This window comes from Branchiostoma lanceolatum, chromosome 3 (genome assembly GCF_035083965.1).
Source record: "Branchiostoma lanceolatum isolate klBraLanc5 chromosome 3, klBraLanc5.hap2, whole genome shotgun sequence".
Classification (NCBI taxonomy): domain Eukaryota; kingdom Metazoa; phylum Chordata; class Leptocardii; order Amphioxiformes; family Branchiostomatidae; genus Branchiostoma; species Branchiostoma lanceolatum.
The window spans coordinates 1,855,265-1,872,124 of NC_089724.1; the positions used below are offsets into that span (position 1 = coordinate 1,855,265).

The following is a 16,860-nucleotide window of genomic DNA, read 5'->3' on the forward strand; positions in this document are numbered from 1 at the left end:
GATATCTATAGGTCTAAATTTCTAAAAAATCAGCAGGAAAAGAAATCATGATAGAAGATCACGAGATATACTGGACTGAACAAGTCGCTGAAGAAGTGCGGTCAGTACAAAATGGGCTATCAAAATCACATTACTCAGATTATCTCCTAGCCTAGTTGAAATCTACCGGCTACCGCACTTCAAATCTACCGCAGCGGGTTCGCAAGCGGAGAGACCTCCCGTCCAGGAACGACTGATCGCAGCGGTGCTGACAAATTAGTCTGACATTTAAAACCGATGTGATCAATCTGTCATATGCGTGCATAATCCCACATCCGATCAACCTCTCGGTCGGAGAAATGAAGTTTAAGACTGGAGATTGCTAAAGTCTGGTGAGCGGTGTTTTGGCATTGGCTTTCACTGAAGGACACGGGGGTACCTGGGCCTGAATCGATGTTGTGGGGAGATACTGCACTGTAGGAGCCTACAGGGGTTTTAATAGCTGGAAATGGAAAGCCATTTTAACCCTCAAGCACCCCCAATCGGGTCCTGACCTTACCATTTGAACATGTTTGATATCATCCGAAACGAAGTTCCTTCCGTGGCTTTGTCAGTAAATATATGTCACAACATCTCCTAATTTCTTACCCGGATTAACACAATACCGTGGAAGTTATAGAAGAAAGTCTTCGATCTTAGCACAATATGAAGTTTTCAATATGTGAAATTATTTAGTTGTCCTCTATATGTATTTCTGGCAGCAAAATTACTTCAATATTATGCAGTCAATGAGTGCAAAAAGTATCGCCGATTAACATTATTTTAAATGATATTGTAGTCCGTTTGGACACCATTCGGTCATTTTAGTCGCAAAAATATTAGTTGATGGTCAACCTACATAATACAGTATGATATCGAAACTAGTTGCTAACTAGTTGCTTGCTGGACATGTGTCTTTTTTGTCAAACCTTTCCTGTGGCAATAGAACTTAGACTTCAACCCTATATACAATCTAGAAAATCGTCGAGAAAAGCGGTTTTTAAAGTTACCTGCCTTTCGAAAATGCTGTTTTCTTTATCCAACCCTGGAAGAACATAAGAGGAGACAACACCCAAAGTAAACCTCTTTAACACAAATAAGAATGGATGTTAAGTTTAAGTCCTTTGTACTCCTATTGACTTTGGAGCCGTCTTGACTGCTGAGTTGTTAAGTTTAAGTCCTTTGGACTCCTATTGACTTTGGAGCCGTCTTGACTGCTGAGTTGTTAAGTTTAAGTCCTTTGGACTCCTATTGGCTTTGGAGCCGTCTTGACTGCTGACTAAGTCTAAGGCAGTAATTGGCTTTACTTTAACAAAGTGGCGGGCCAAGATTAAAGTCACGGGGAATTCCTGCCGAGGCGGAGGACAGGAGGATCGATCCGTCTGACTAAGTTCTGTTTGATGGTGTACTGCAGGGGTTACCGCACGGGGATGGGAGATATCTAAAGGCCGGGAGGTCGGCTCTAAGGCTATTAGGATTAGGTTGAAGAGGAGAAGATTTGCCGGCGTTCCTGTTCATCTGTCTCCAGGGTAGAACCGCGCCCTATGTCTGGCAGATTCAGCCAATGAAGAAGATACTTTGATGATAGAACTGCTCACAGAGAAATCAGAAATGCGCATGAAGGTTTGTTTCTACAATTTCTATCCACGAAGCTATTTGGACAGTTCCTATCTGTATGTAAATCATTTTCTTGCTCTCTGAATCTGTCAGTGTCTCATCTTTTTCTGTAACTTTCCATTTTTTTACATTTGCGTAGCTGTTAAAAATGAGCGAGCAGTGACATTCATGATATTACGACACGTCATTCCTCATTACAGATTAAGATACTATTAGATCGATTAGATCGGTTGAGTAGTAATGTTCAATTCTATTTTTCTGTTAGGTTCGGTTCAAGATCACATTAAAAGTCTGCGCCTATTGATTCATGAAACGAAGTTTCTCAGCCAGAGAGGTCTCCTATAGAAAACGCATTCTGAAAAGTCTCCCAACTCCATTATTCTTCGAGCAAAGGTTATCTATTCTACTTACGACAACGTGAATATCGTCGGTGGCTTCAATCCTCGATGTATATTGAATTACTCGGCTGGGGAGTAGTCACAAAGAACCTGTTAGGCTAGGGTTAGAGCAGGTCAACAGAATTCAAATTGTGGACATTCTTACATAAGAATGTTAGTCCCGTGAAGGTGGTTTCCTCGCAGGAGATAAAGAAAAGATCGAGTTTAGCTGGCCCAAAGGACAGAGTGTACATCTCAATATGATACCCTCTTAATCCGTTTTGCTGGGTTAGAATCAGCCATCCCTCTGTCGCGACCTACCCGTGCGCGTAAGTAGTGCCCTCATGACCCGACTAAAGCTGGAGCTGATTATCAGATCTGTCATCTCCTGCAGCTCTAAAGACCCCTTTGTTCGCGGTAGTCTCCGCCGGCCGTGTCCATCTGCACCGGGACGAGTATAAAGGTGCGATTACGGGGGATCTAAAAGGCTCGGTATGAGGGATATACTCGAGAGAATGAACCGAGAGCTGTAACCGTCCAAACATTTCGATTTCTAATGACTGCTGAATATCATGCCAGCACCACGCATTGAGAATGACCCTGTACTAACCTGCACTATAGTTTGAAATGTCAAAGTAGCCATGAATGATATACCGTGGGTTTAAAGGTGACATGTTCTCTAGTAAGTGAATTTAGAGTCTATAAACCAGTGTGGCCTTACACTGACCGTTGACTCCATACAGAATTGATATGAGACCCCAACCTACAAAGGTCATGTACGTTTCTTTTAATATACCCGGATAGAAAGGCATTAAAAGGCTAATAAGATTTCAATATTCCAAAAGTCCCTTGAGTAGAAGTATTAACCAAGCAGGCACAACAAAAGGCGAAAGGACAACGAATGATGCAAGTGTGTTGCCTGGTCTCGAATTTCCTTGACTTAAGACAGAAAAACAATATTTTTCTTTTGACTTCGATACCCCCGACAACAACACGGGAAAAAATTCTATGGGAGTAGCAGAAAAGCAGACACATTTTGATTGATTGATAGATTGATTGATTGATTGATTGGTCGCTTGATGAATTGGTTGATTGATTGCTTAGTTTGTTATTTTGTTGGTTTGTTAGTTGTTGTTTTTTATAGTTTTTTGTTTTTTTTTAGTTTGTTAGTTTGTTAGTTTGTTAGTTTTTTATTAATTGATTTATTGATTGATTGGTTGTCATCCAGGACTATACGATCACAATCTTCCTGCGGCAGTACTGGCGGGACGACCGGATGTCGTTCGAGGGGACGAACTTGACCCTGAGTCTGGACGGGCGTCTGGCGGAGAACCTGTGGCTGCCCGACACTTTCATCTCAAACAGCAAGGAGTCGTTCCTGCACAAGGTCACGGTGGACAACAGGCTCATCCAACTGTACCCTAACGGCACCATCCTCTACGGCATCAGGTAAAGTTATGGTACCTACAGCATCATTCTCTACGGCATCAGGTTGAGTTGTGGTACCTACTGGACCATCCTCTACGGCATCAGGTAAAGTTGTGGTACCGTGGTACCTACAGCAACATCCTCTACGGCATCAGGTAAAGTTGTGGTATCGTGGTACCTACAGCACCATCCTCTACGGCATCAGGTAAAGTTGTGGTACCGTGGTACCTACAGCAACATCCTCTACGGCATCAGGTAAAGTTGTGGTACCTACTGAAACATTCTCTACGGAATCAAGTAAAGCTGAAGTACCTACAGCACCATCCTCTATGGCATCAGGTAAATTTGTCGTACAGTGGTACCAACAGCATCATTCTCTACGGCATCGGGTAAAGTTGTGGTACATACTGGACCATTCTCTACGGCACCAAGTTTAGTTGTGGTATAATGGTGCATACAGCACCATTCTCTACGGCATCAGGTAAAGTTGTGGTACCTACAGCATCGTTCTCTACGGCATCAGGTAAAGTCGTGGTACCTACAGCATCATTCTTTACGGCATCAGGTAAAGTTGTGGTACCTACTGGACCATCCTCTACGGCATCAGGTAAAGTTGTGGTACCTACAGCACCATTCTCTACGGCATCAAGTTTAGTTGTGGTATAATGGTGCCTACAGAAACATTCTCTACGACATCAATGCCTGGTACCATGTTACCTTCTGCTCCATGCCTTACAGCATCAGGTAAATTGGGGTACGGTGGTACCAGTAGGACCATTTTGTATAAAGGCAAATATAAACTGACGTGGTACTATCGGAAACCTAATGTGGGGCATCAGGAATATTTGTGCTGACATGGTACCATCAGGACCATACTGTAGGACCTCAGGTAAAGTTGTGGTACCGTGGTACCTACTTGAACATAATGTACAGGATCAGGTAAAAGCTGTATCATCGTACCCATGGCACCATACTCTACGGCATCAGGTAAACTTGTGGTACTATGGTACGGGATCATACTGTACGGCTTCACGTAAAATTGTTCTGATATGACACCAGCGGGACAATTCTGTAGCAATCATTAACCTGAGGCGCAGACCTAGTTCTGAACAGTGTGACTTTGTGAATTCAACCATCATGTATAGTGTGACTCAGGTCTAAGGAAATAAATTTCATATCTTGGTTGTAACGTACTTTTTAAGCATGGCTGCCACTGTCGACATATGATAGAAATCTGTACGGGTTCTGAATATATTATTCCACCTTACGTGTTTTAGTATCATGTGTAGCGTCTTCGTAAAAGTGCTGCAAAAGAACATCAAATATTTTATATGTAATAAAAACGCCAACATAAGAGCATATATGCCGTAAAACGATGTGCTCCTGCATCGGACTGAGAAATCACCTATAAGATAAAGTGAATGTGACCAATAAAAAGCATGTCATTTCAAACTAATAAAAAGCATATGTCATATCGGCCGAATAAAAATCATATGTCATATCAGATGAAACAGGCTCAGTATGACTAGAGTGATATTCAAGCTAATAAAGCCAAATAAAAACCGCCAAGCGTAGAAAGACCAGCAATATCAATATCCAAGTAGCAGCTGTATAATTTTGTACATCACTTTGACGAAGCTTTATTTCTCTAGTTTATTGGTTATGTTATTAAGTCCTAAATTCATTTTTCAGAATAACTACCAAGGCTGAGTGTTACATGGACCTGAAGAAGTATCCGATGGATTCGCAGAACTGCTCGCTGGAGTTTGAAAGCTGTAAGTTGAGTCTCTTTGTTAAATATGTAGGTCGAGCTGTCTGGTGATATCTGCACTTTGTACACCATGGCCAGTTTTCGGATACTAATATCTGGTTGTTGCGCTGTCAGATGGCTACAGGACGGACGACATCGTCTTCCACTGGAAGGCTGGGAACAGCTCCGTGCACGGCCTGGACACGCTCAAGCTGCAGCAGTTCATAGTCGGGGGGTACCACGCGCACGACGGGCTGTTCAGGGACCACGAGTCAGGTAAGTCTGCTCTCAGATAAGCTGGAAAAACACATAGCAAAGTGTTGATGCAACAACATCTTCCCGTACAATGGGCTGTTCAGGGACCACGAGTGAGGCAACACACCATTTCCATAAGAGGCTGTGACTGCGCTGCGACCGCTAATCGATCAAAGATTTGACAGATCTCTTATCAAATTTCATGGATAGCAAACGAGTTCTAAAATGTTGTCTTTCATATCTACACTCTTTACACTTATACATCTTGCATCATATTCCATGTATAAAATCAAGGGTCACGAAAACCAAATCATCAGCAATCGCCATCTGGTAGAAAGGAGGTCTTAGCTTTCAAATACAACTTCAAAAAGATACCCTACCCCCTAATTCAATCAGGGTTGTAACCTCTATATATGCTTGATGGCCTTCCAAATCAGTCAAACAGAACTAGTAGCTTACTCGGTTTATGTTTTCAATATAAACTACTCTTTATCAGGAGTGTACTCCCGGATCAAGCTGAGCTTCATTCTGCACCGCCAGGCGTTCTACTTCATCTTCCAGACGTACATCCCGTCCATCCTGCTGGTCGTCCTGTCCTGGGTCTCCTTCTGGATCAACCCCGAGGCAGTCCCCGCCAGAGTGGCCCTCGGTAAGTACATCCCGTCCATTCTGTTGGTGGTCCTGTCCTGGGTCTCCTTCTAGATCAACCCCGAAGCCGTCCCTGCCAGAGTCGCCCTCGGTAAAGCTGGCCTGCAGAATATATCTGAGGTGTCGGAAGAGACAGTTACCCTTTACCCAGCTGTATAATGATATGTGGCATAGGTCAGTGGTGAAAATATTGAAACACCACAATAATCTAACAGACGACTGATGTTATGTCGCCTCCAGCCTACTGGACCATCTGAATGCAGAATCATCTAAACCCGCGCTCATCAACGACTGAGGTTCATCATCTTTAGCATGTAAATCAAGCCGTTTGAGTTCCGTATGACTGTAGTTCTGCTTGCTCATTGCAATTAAGCTGTTTCGTTGCCTTCAATTACTTATGAGCCTTATTTTGTCAGAGATCTTCAGACAGCTCCGACGGTAACCACCCTGACAATTGACGTATATCTGTTGCAACACATTAGCTATGTTTTACAGCCATCACCACAGTTCTGATGATGACCACCCTGATGAATGAAGTATGCCTGACGCACCCCGTTATTTTTTTTATTTCAGGCATCACAACAGTGCTGACGATGACCACACCGATGAATGAAGTATGCCTGACGTACCCCGTTATTATTTTTCCAGGCATCACTACAGTGCTGACGATGACCACCCTGATGAGCGGCGCGCAGGCGCAGATGCCGAAGATCTCGTACATCAAGGCCATCGACGTGTACCTGGTCATGTGCTTCCTCTTCACGTTCTTCGCGCTGGTGGAGTACGCAGCCGTCAACTTCGTCTCCTCCAAGATGGCGCTGAAGCGGAAGAAGCAGGAGAACAAAGACGTGGAAAAGCTGGAGTGCGACTGCGAGGAATGTAACGTGAGTGATTTCCTTCATATTTTAAAGGCAACCAGAGCAATATTCGGGCCCAAAAATCGGATTTTGAAAGTCATTATCTATTCAGTCATTTCTATACATGATTAGTTCAAACAACAGTATCACAATGTATATGATGCAAAAATATGACGTCGTTGTGATGTGAGAACCCATTGAAAACCATCGCCAGAGTTTTGTAGGCTCGCGAAACTAAGGGGATCATCGTACAGCACATGTTTAAAATGCTCAAATCATGAAGTTAAACGCAGATGTGCTAAATAGTATTAGTGAGTGTCACTACCATACAGATTTCAGCATTTTCTTTATTTTCATTTTTGGGCCCTAATATTGCTTTGGTTGCCTTTAAATGAAGACCTTTATTGTACATTCGTGCCCCGTGGGGCTAGATACAGGTCGTTTGACATAAACCTAACTAACGTGTAAGTGACATAAACAGTCAAATATTTACGGTACATGGTTTAAACATACATGGTAGACGAAAGAGATAAGCTAAGCTAATCCAGTAGAGTCAACTTCTTCTCGCTTCTCTGTACATGTGTGGATGTATGAACAGATCATGTTTCTGATACAAGGGTTGTCTAAACGCAACAAAAATATAAATTCATCCGTTGCGTTTAAATATTCAAAGTATGGGAATTTCTCATTAATAAATTTGAAAAGAACACTTCTTTCTTTATCGTAAAGTTACAAACTAGTATATCTAATGAGAATTGAGCTAGAAGCAGCATTGCTTAAAATGGACCTCTCCTCTTACATACAAAAATAAAATTGAAATACAACAAGTGATAACCATGACGTGAAAAGAAAACAAAGCAACAAACGTAAATGATTCCATTTCAACGCTGGGATCAAAATCAAGTTTCGAGGTTTCTGCCTTAGTCGGTTCTAATGCGTTACGTGTAAGTATATTTGGTAGGTAAAGGGTGACGGATAATTGCCGCAAGACCGAATCTAAGCAAGCGGAGCATACGTTCAGCTTGAAGCGCGATGAAACGGAAATTGTATTGTATTTCAGATTTCAGTATTTGTCAAGTTTTCTGCCTCATTAATTTCTAACGCGTTACCTTTAGTGAAATGGGTTAGGTCAGCCGTGCTGAATGATTGTCAAACGTTATAGGACAACAGGAAGACTAGCTAACAAAAAAAATTCAAGCTAATTGATCGAAATAAAGTCAAAGTCTAAATCTAGCCTAACGTATCATACGTACAACTTGCTTCGCAATATCTAGTGAAAAAAGGTAGAAACCTGTTAAAAATTTCCAAAAAGGCAGACGAGTACATCAGACAATCTATAGAGCCTCTTTTACCTAAACAGGTCAATGAGTCCCAATCTTCCCTTCTATGTTTGCAGACCGCCCAGCAAGGCATCAGCCTGAAGAGACTGTCCTCCACGCGCTGCAGACTGGACCGCGGCGCCTCCTTCCAGAACAACCTCATGGCCTCAACATCCTTCGAGAAGAACTGCAGTGCCAAGACCTTCCACGTCGACATCGACGAGACCTCCTCGCTCAACGGCCCCAGAGGGGGCTCCGCAGTCACGTCGCCTAGCAACGAATCGAACGGCAGCAACTCTCGCGAGATCCTGGAGAAGGACGACGAGTACGTCACCATGAGCGAGGGGAACCGACCAACCAGAATGCAGAGGTGCCTGTCACGTGGTCTGAGCTACAGGATGCCGAGGTTGAAGGACGCCATCATTATCGACCAGTACGCCCGATTCGGCTTTCCCTTCACTTTTGCCGTGCTGAACATTGTGTACTACATATACTACTCGTACTAACCACCCGGGCAAAGGTAATGGGAAACGGACACAAAATACGACCTACTACGGAAACCGCATCTCTCTAGCTACTGTGAAGAATCCGTCTAACGTCTACGATCTGAAATTGTCCTTACTTCATTAACACATCTATTCAGAGGACTGGTATAAAAACCAAGTTCTACCAGATCTGTCCTTAATCACTGACGAAAGATAGTGGATGTTGTCTGAAACGTCTGACTGTTTCAAAAGTTTATGCAGTTGCTTGAGTAACTATTTATGGCGTGTCTACCGTGTTCCTTTGTTACTGCTGTGTATGGAAGTCGTAAGAAGTTTTTCTTTTTCTCTCTCTTCAATACAACTTCAGAACCGCGCCTCTTCTCTGCTGTGATGCTGTCAAGAATCGGCCCGAACTTCTATCGGATTTCTTTGTTACTGCTGTGACTTTGTTACTGTTGCGACGGCTCCCACCGTTGAGTCGTTCCATGCCAGACTGGAGGCCTGCCCGCCTTAGCCCGGGACCTCACCCCCCCCCCCTACTTTGCCCCTGAAGGGGCCATTTGGGGTTACTACTAATGTAGATGTATGAAGGTCCTAAGAAATGTGTTTCTCTGTTCAATAGAGCTTCAGAATGACATCCTTCGGAAAAGTACAGGACTAGCATAGTTGGAATGAAATATTACAGTGCATTCTTACCTTATCTATGTTACTGGGCAAAACCCGGTGTGGGTATCGCGCCCAGGGGGCACGCCTAAGGCGGCCGGTGGTGGTGGTGCTCCACAAAAAAAGTGCACAATTTAAGCTAATTTAAAACTAACAGTAGTAAATGAAACAACAACAACAGCATTGCTTATCATAAGTTCATTTTGTTTAATAAAAGAAGATCTTAATCCAAAACCACAGAGGTCGTTCGAGCAGCACAGCTATTCGACAAGCAAGGCACGTTGCACTAGCTGATCTAGAGGACTGCCTTGGAGACCGGGTAATGAACACGTAGACGCTGCCTAAAGTACGCGGGAATGCTGTTCTTCAACCCGGGACGTCGTCGAAGTTCCTGACAGACTTTACAGAGAAATGTACATTGCTGGTCCTTTGTATATTCAACAAACAATATATACGGACGTCAAATACCTGAATTATCATGTACATACATTTTTCTCAGATCAACGAGGAATAAACAATTGGGAAGAATGAAAGAAACGATTGACAACTACTAAAGAATGTATTATATGATCTGCATGAATAAATGTAATGTATTTTGGGATAAAAAAACAAACGTAAGTTTTGGTTGTGTCGAAATTTGTAATACTTTTGTTTAAGTAAGGTAACGTGAAGGTGTTGATTACTAAATAGATTACAACTTACGTAACTTGACCACGTAATAAAAAATGTGTTAAAACGTTAAACCTAGAAACAGTGACCGAATTTTTCGTTCGCAAATGTGAAAGTGTCACTGACTGAGTTTCTGTTAATTACTTATGCACATTATTGCATGTAGAAGGTTGAATAAAAGATAACCAAATTTTTAGATATTCAAAATCACAACCATTAAAAATGTAATCCATTGGGTAAGATAAAAATAGATTATGATTATCATAATACCTGACTGTAAATAATGTACTCTACGTTTTGATAATCCGTGTACAGAGTTTTGAAGAATGCCGTGAATGTAGCGTATAAACGCACTATGCGTGTGATACACACCATTGGAAACCATCGGTTCGCACAATGTACTTGTAGTTATTCACAACACACTCGTAATAATCGGCGAGAAACATCTTGTACACAAAACCGTTATTAAAGAATTACCCTTCGAGTTGAACGACGCCTCCTTGTTGTTTGTAGCTGTACTGCAAGCTACCTATACATTCAGCACATCCGGATCCACCAATAGTGAAGATCAATAAGGAGGTTCACGATTCTAAGTAATGCTTTGGTCCCATTTCCAAAGCCGGGCACGTCCGGGCTGTTTTTAAAAAACGAAAAATAAAAAATGCGCGCACTTTATTTGCCGTTAAAAATCGAAACTTTTCTTTCTTCCCAAAAGGAAATCAACCAATTTTCTGTGCATTTTTGTGTGGGATTTCACGCGGTTCAATCTATGCAAAGTACAAATGGGGGATACAAGGATTGGTACTAAATATTCCAAACTCACTCGTTAAAAAGTATGAAAAATGATTTATAATTTAGCCAAAATCAAGTCCAATGTCCACAACAATATTTTCTACACATGCCAGGTGCATGTACCACATCATTTCACATTAGAGGTGCAAAATGTACCACCAAGGATGGAATACCTATGTTATATCATTATAAGGCCTAGCCAAGTACACCCCGAGCCTCACTTTGGTACATGACCCCAGCTGACCCCGTGAAATTCAAAATGGCCGCCGTAACTGGAAAGAGGTCTATTGAGGGCTGACATCTTGGAGTGAAGCCAAGACAAAATTACTGTCCCTGACTCAGCAAAATGTGTGCTATTATATGATACAAATAGTCAGTAATACATGTATCATGATCCATCCATACCAGTAGATAAGCTTGATGTTTTTTTTTTACAATTCAGTGTTCATGTATGTTACAAGTCAGGGCTTACTTGACTTATCTATGCTACACAAACAAAAACTGTTCCGTTTCCCACTGTATACGCGTAAATCATGCTTTTTTTCTTCTTATGTCACTGCCACAGGTGACCCTAGATGGTCTGTTGTGTACCCCAAGAGAACTAGCATATGGGTGGCTCTGAGGCTTTTCGAACCTAATAGATACGAGTTCAGACAGGTATTGATGCAGGATGTGGTAGGCAGGAAGGAAAGTGGGGTGTGGAAGTGTGGGAAAAAGGTCCTCCCTGATCCCCACCTTCCATCAAACATCGCTCCTGTGGAGCGTGGAGACAAGCAGGTGGTGATCGATGCCTATCAGACAAGATATAGACCTGGCTGAACTGTATAGTACTAGCTTCCTAATAATCTCCATGATAGTACCAGCATGTGACATGTACTATTACTTTGCTTGCTCGCGGAACACGTTGTTATTGGGGTCCAGCACTGCAGTCTGCAAGCTGCAGACGGCTTCGCATTGACAAGCTGGGGAAATGTTGGGGATTCGGGGCATACTTTAAAATCATATGTTATGGAATACATCCAATGAACCTACAAAAAGGACTTTATTTCCATTGTGTACATGTGTATATCTCAATAATTTTCTACATATCAATCATAAAGCTGGTGGACATAAGTTCTTGTTTTGAAACAACTCTCTCTATCGTTAATGCTATAGGATGGAAAAATGACAATATCCAATATTCTATCTGTGATTCTGTTTACTTCATCTGCTGTAACACTCACAAAGAATATGTCCATGCAACCGATACATGCAATTGATATTTTGTTGAAAATGTCATTCCTTTTCTTGAGACTGCGTATTGTTTAATGGCAATGTCAAGAAGTGTACACTGTGCAGATAAACAGTCTTCAATCTGGGTGCTTGAAAAAAAAAACAGTGTTATATTTCCATGAAACTCCACAGTCCATGGTATTCCTTTCATCTACAGTCTTCAATCTAGCTGGTGCTAGAAAGAACTATGTAACATTATCCTTTTTCAGGACAATACAGCTGACCAACTTTAACCAATCACATCGTTGAAACCATGATTATGTCAGTGCTGGCCTGCGTGCCGATTTGAGCTTATCATGAATAAACAAAGGTTCAAACAAACAAACAAACTGGTAACTAATCACATCGCTGAAATGTGACACAAACAGATTAGCCTTTGTTTCACTCGGTAATTTGCAGTAGGGGTATCAATTACAGTCGGTGCAGAAGTTCGCACAAAGTTACAAAGATCAAAAGAAGCCCCACGCATTACAAGGTCCTTGGTTAATGCACAACTGGGGTGCAAGTAAATTGTCTATACAGACGAAAAAATATTTACACATTGTGGTAGCGGCAGTGCAGGCATTTCTTTAAAATCCCAAACTTTTAAAACTGTAATTGAATCCGCCCGTGATTTAACGTTTAGAGAAAAGTAGTAGAAACTAGTTAAGTTAAATCGCGGGCGGATTCAATCACTTCCAAAGTGCCAAAATTGTCAATCTGAAAACGTCTTCTGTAAGCTGACACCCTCCACCTTCTCACTGGCGAGTTTGTTTGGTCAGATGTAGTCGTTAACGCAAGTTAGAAAGCGATTTGTCGGTAAATGGCTGATACGAATCTGAGTTTCAATGCGATTCACGTGATTCGATTTGTCGGGGTGCATCCGCGCAGGGAAGAATCATTCCTGAGTCCATTTTCGGGTCACACTGACGTCAGTTGGGTCTCGACCACTTCCGGTTCAAACTCAGGTATGGTGATGAGTTGAGGTGTGTGTCCATCCATGTCTTCTTCGTTCCACAGCAGGTACGTCCGTTTTCCTCTGCAGGCGGGGGACGGAGAACAGCAGCAGTCCACCTGCGATGAGAGCCGCGCCTGCAAGGCCGAAGCCCCAGTCGTATGTACCGCTCACGTCATATAGAGCACCTGGTAGAAGGACAACAGTTTGTTTACGTTGATGAAAGTTAGACATCCAGGTAGTAAGATACGCCAAAAATAATTCCTCTAGCAACTGGATAAAATTTTGAAACAGTCAGACGTTTCAGACAGCATCCGATGTCTTTCGTCAGTGACTACTGTAGCTAATTGAACTATTGGCACATAACTTTGTCTTGAATTAATCTTCTTTTAGAGACTTCTTCAAGACATCCTAAATCGTCTTAACTCATTAACATACCTAGAGTTTTGGTATAAAACCTGGTGTTCAATCCTATCGTTAGTCACTGACGAAAGACAGTGGATGCTGTCTGAAACGTCTGACTGTTTCAAAATTTCATCCAGTTGCTTGAGTAATTATTTTTGGGGTAACAGTTTGTTTGTTCGTTCGTTTGTTTGCTTTTTTTCTTTTAATAGGACACCAAACACCATTACACTCCACAAAGGCTAGCTATACAAATAAAGCATATCTAGAGACAATAATCATTACATTTTTTTCTATAATTACCATTCCTGTATACCGCTGATTTTGGTCTCCCACCAGTGTGACAACATGATTTCATGATCACTCCATCCGGCGAAAGGGCTATCATTTCATGAATCTAACTAAAGGCAGACAATTAGTTGTCTCGATTCTTTGGAAGGCATGATTTCTCATCTATTCCAGCATCAGATTATTTGGTTGAATGAATGAACGACATAACCAATTGATCATCAAATATTCCGTTGCTTGATTTACCTGCTATGGGTCCTGCGATGAGACCCGTAGCCCCCTCCATCAGCATCTCGAACCCGTAGAGGGTGGGTAGTTCCTCAACGCCGAACAGGTCCACGGTGAGCGCCGGCACGACGGCTGCAGCACCCCCGAGACCGGCCCCGAACAACCCTCCGCAGAAACAGTACGCCGTGAAGCTCCTCCACACCAGCAGCAGCAGCAAGGGGACACCGGTCACCACCACAGCAACCATGAACACCCACAAGGAACGGACCTTACAGAAGCCGCACACTGCCGGGAAAAATAACCTCCCCGCGATGCCGGCAAACCCCATCATAGTCACGGAGAATGTGGCCTGGTCGTACGTCAAACCCTCTGTCATGGCTTTGTCCGCATACACCACCAATGGCACGAAGTTTCCAAAACTCTTCAACAAGTTGGAACCGAGGAAGACCAAAACAAGAGGACTTGTAAGGAGTGAAGGATCCCATTCCAGCGTCAGGCAGATGGCTGATCCTAAATTTCTTATTTTCTTCAATGTCTTCTTCGCTTGCGGCGCATCTTCGTGAGGCTCTTGGACCACGTTGCTGTCTAAGCGAGAGTTGAGTCGAGAACTTGCGAGTGAATGCATGGAATGCACTCGAGAAGGGCCCTTAGAGTGCTGTCTGGATGAAGCTCGAGAATTCGGACGCGAGATGTTGCTGACCAGACTTTCATGTGACAGGTACATGGCATTAGATATCGCCTTGTACGCCATCAAATTATTTTTGCTAGACAGTGACTCTCCGTGGTGTACTCCAGCAGTTGGTAAATGCAGAAGACCGTCGTCCCAACTAGCTGACGTCTCAACCAACCTTGCCTTTCTTTGTTTCGCGTCCATCGCTTCCTCTACTGCTTTCTCGGTTATTGTATTGTTAACATTTTCCTCAGGAACGTCCGGCAGTGGACGGAAGAGTGCGCAGAAGACGCAGTTGTTCAGTACGACCGCGCCCACGATGAGTGCCGTGCCGAACCAGCCGAACTCGTCCAGGAGGTACTGTTGGAAAGCGGAGAAGGCAGAGATGCCAACCCCGACACCGGCAACGGAGATGCCGTAAGCGATGTGACGTTTCTTGTCAAAGTACTGACCAACGCTGACGACTGCGGCTAGCAGGGGAAGTCCACAGCCAGCTCCTGATATGTATATGAACAGAGAGAGAGGGGACCGAGAAAGATTGGTTATGATCAGCGAGAAGAGCATCATAACTAACATGAGGCAACTCCCATCTGTTGATGACGTACTCTTTAAAAATCATTTCGTAGCAATGCGGTTGTGCTGACTGTAATATTAGTTTAAGTCAATCATGTCAAGTCAATGCCTTTATTTTATCTTCGAATACTTGTTCGTCCACACGGCCGCTTTTCAACAAGGTTGAAGTGGAGGGAGAGGAGTCACGGTAAGATAATAGTACAAAAAGAAACTTAACATGTACTACGTCAATACAATCATACATGATAAGAGGAAATAAATAGATAGATACATGAACACATCATTAGTACATCATTAGCGAAAACGTAATCGGCCTTACGTAATGCAGAAATAGCGAAGAGAATCAACGCGTTTGAAATGAACTGTTATCGCAGACTGCTACGAGTTCACTGGACACCACACACCACAAACAAAGAAGTCAAGAAACGCATCCACACTCTGCAAGGCCCACTCGACAGTTTCTTGTCCTTGGTTAAAAAGAAAAAAAACTGCAGTGGTTCGGACACGTGTCTAGGGCGAAAGGCACTCTTGCACACACAATTCTTCAAGGAAAAGCGGAGGGTGCGCGGCCGCGGGGACGTCCCCGTCGGTCGTGGATCTCAGATCTAAAGGAGTGGACCGGTCATTCAGTCAACCAGATGACCAGACTGGCGGAAGACCGCCAGCTATGGAGAGCGTTCACAGAGAGCTATGCTGCCCCGACGGCTGACTAAGCTATGGGAGAGAGTGAGTGAGTGAGAGAGTGAGTGAGTGAGTGAGTGAGTGAGTGAGTGAGTGAGTGAGTGAGTGTGTGAGTGAGTGAGTGAGTGTGTGAGTGAGTGGGTGAGTTAGTGAGTAATGTTTAACTGAAGCAATTCTGATTCATCAGCTCACCTCCCAGGATCCCATAGGTGAAGTACATGTGAGGCACGCCGGTCCCGAACGCACTCAGGGCTATCCCAGCGGACATTATCACGCTGCCCAGGATACCGACCTTTCGACATCCGTACTTCTTAATAAGTACACCTCCAAACGGACCTGTAAGAATACATGTTATGTGTGGTTAGTGGTGAGGATCGAAACCCGAGTTTAGGTTTAGGTTCGGACTCGAGTCCAGAGGTTTAGGTTCAGGTCCGGACTTGAAAGTCCGGACCTGAACAACAATTTTGGAATATGTTTTCCGTGTTGCATGTAACATTGCAAAATGGCAGATATTTTACATGTACATAATTTGAAAACTATATATACGGAATTATATACAGTCAGTAATTAACACTAAGGTTCAGTTATAAACACAAAAACAGCAATGTTTTCATATTTTTCTAGTGCAAATTTCACGATCTAAGGAAGGTTTAAGATGGTTTGAAACAAAAAGGAGTGTATAAGTGAGAGATTTTTTTTCAAGTCCGGACTTGTTTCCAGACGTTTAGGTTTTTTTGGACTTGAACCTAAACGTTTTACAAGTCCGGAACCGGTCCGGCCGGACCGATCCGCACCACTATGTGTGGTGAATATATGCAATGTATGATAAACATACATAACAACTGAAGTTGAGGTCCTCATCGACTACGATGGACGAACATCATCATCATGATAAACATACATGTACTACTTAGAAAGAAAGAAAGACGCAAAA

General features: G+C 43.0%; 2 protein-coding genes across 2 annotated transcripts in view; one reads left to right on the forward strand and one right to left on the reverse strand.

The window, feature by feature from the left end:
- The window catches only part of LOC136429658 (gamma-aminobutyric acid receptor subunit beta-3-like), a 61,028-nt gene extending 50,452 nt beyond the window's left edge, over positions 1-10,576 (forward strand). The window contains exons 4-9 of the mRNA XM_066419584.1: positions 3,241-3,461; positions 5,133-5,215; positions 5,326-5,466; positions 5,942-6,094; positions 6,742-6,977; positions 8,347-10,576. Coding sequence (XP_066275681.1) covers positions 3,241-3,461; positions 5,133-5,215; positions 5,326-5,466; positions 5,942-6,094; positions 6,742-6,977; positions 8,347-8,775 — 1,263 coding nt within the window. The 3' untranslated portion in view covers positions 8,776-10,576. The remainder of the gene's footprint in view (positions 1-3,240; positions 3,462-5,132; positions 5,216-5,325; positions 5,467-5,941; positions 6,095-6,741; positions 6,978-8,346) is intronic.
- Positions 10,577-12,540: 1,964 nt separating this feature from the next.
- On the reverse strand, positions 12,541-14,517 carry LOC136429182 (monocarboxylate transporter 9-like). Its single transcript, XM_066419058.1, has 2 exons — positions 14,021-14,517; positions 12,541-13,272 (listed from the first exon to the last, which is right to left on the reverse strand). Exons 1-2 carry the CDS (start codon positions 14,376-14,378, stop codon positions 13,094-13,096), a joined length of 537 nt encoding a protein of 178 aa, XP_066275155.1. The 5' UTR covers positions 14,379-14,517; the 3' UTR covers positions 12,541-13,093.
- Positions 14,518-16,860: the final 2,343 nt, after the last annotated feature.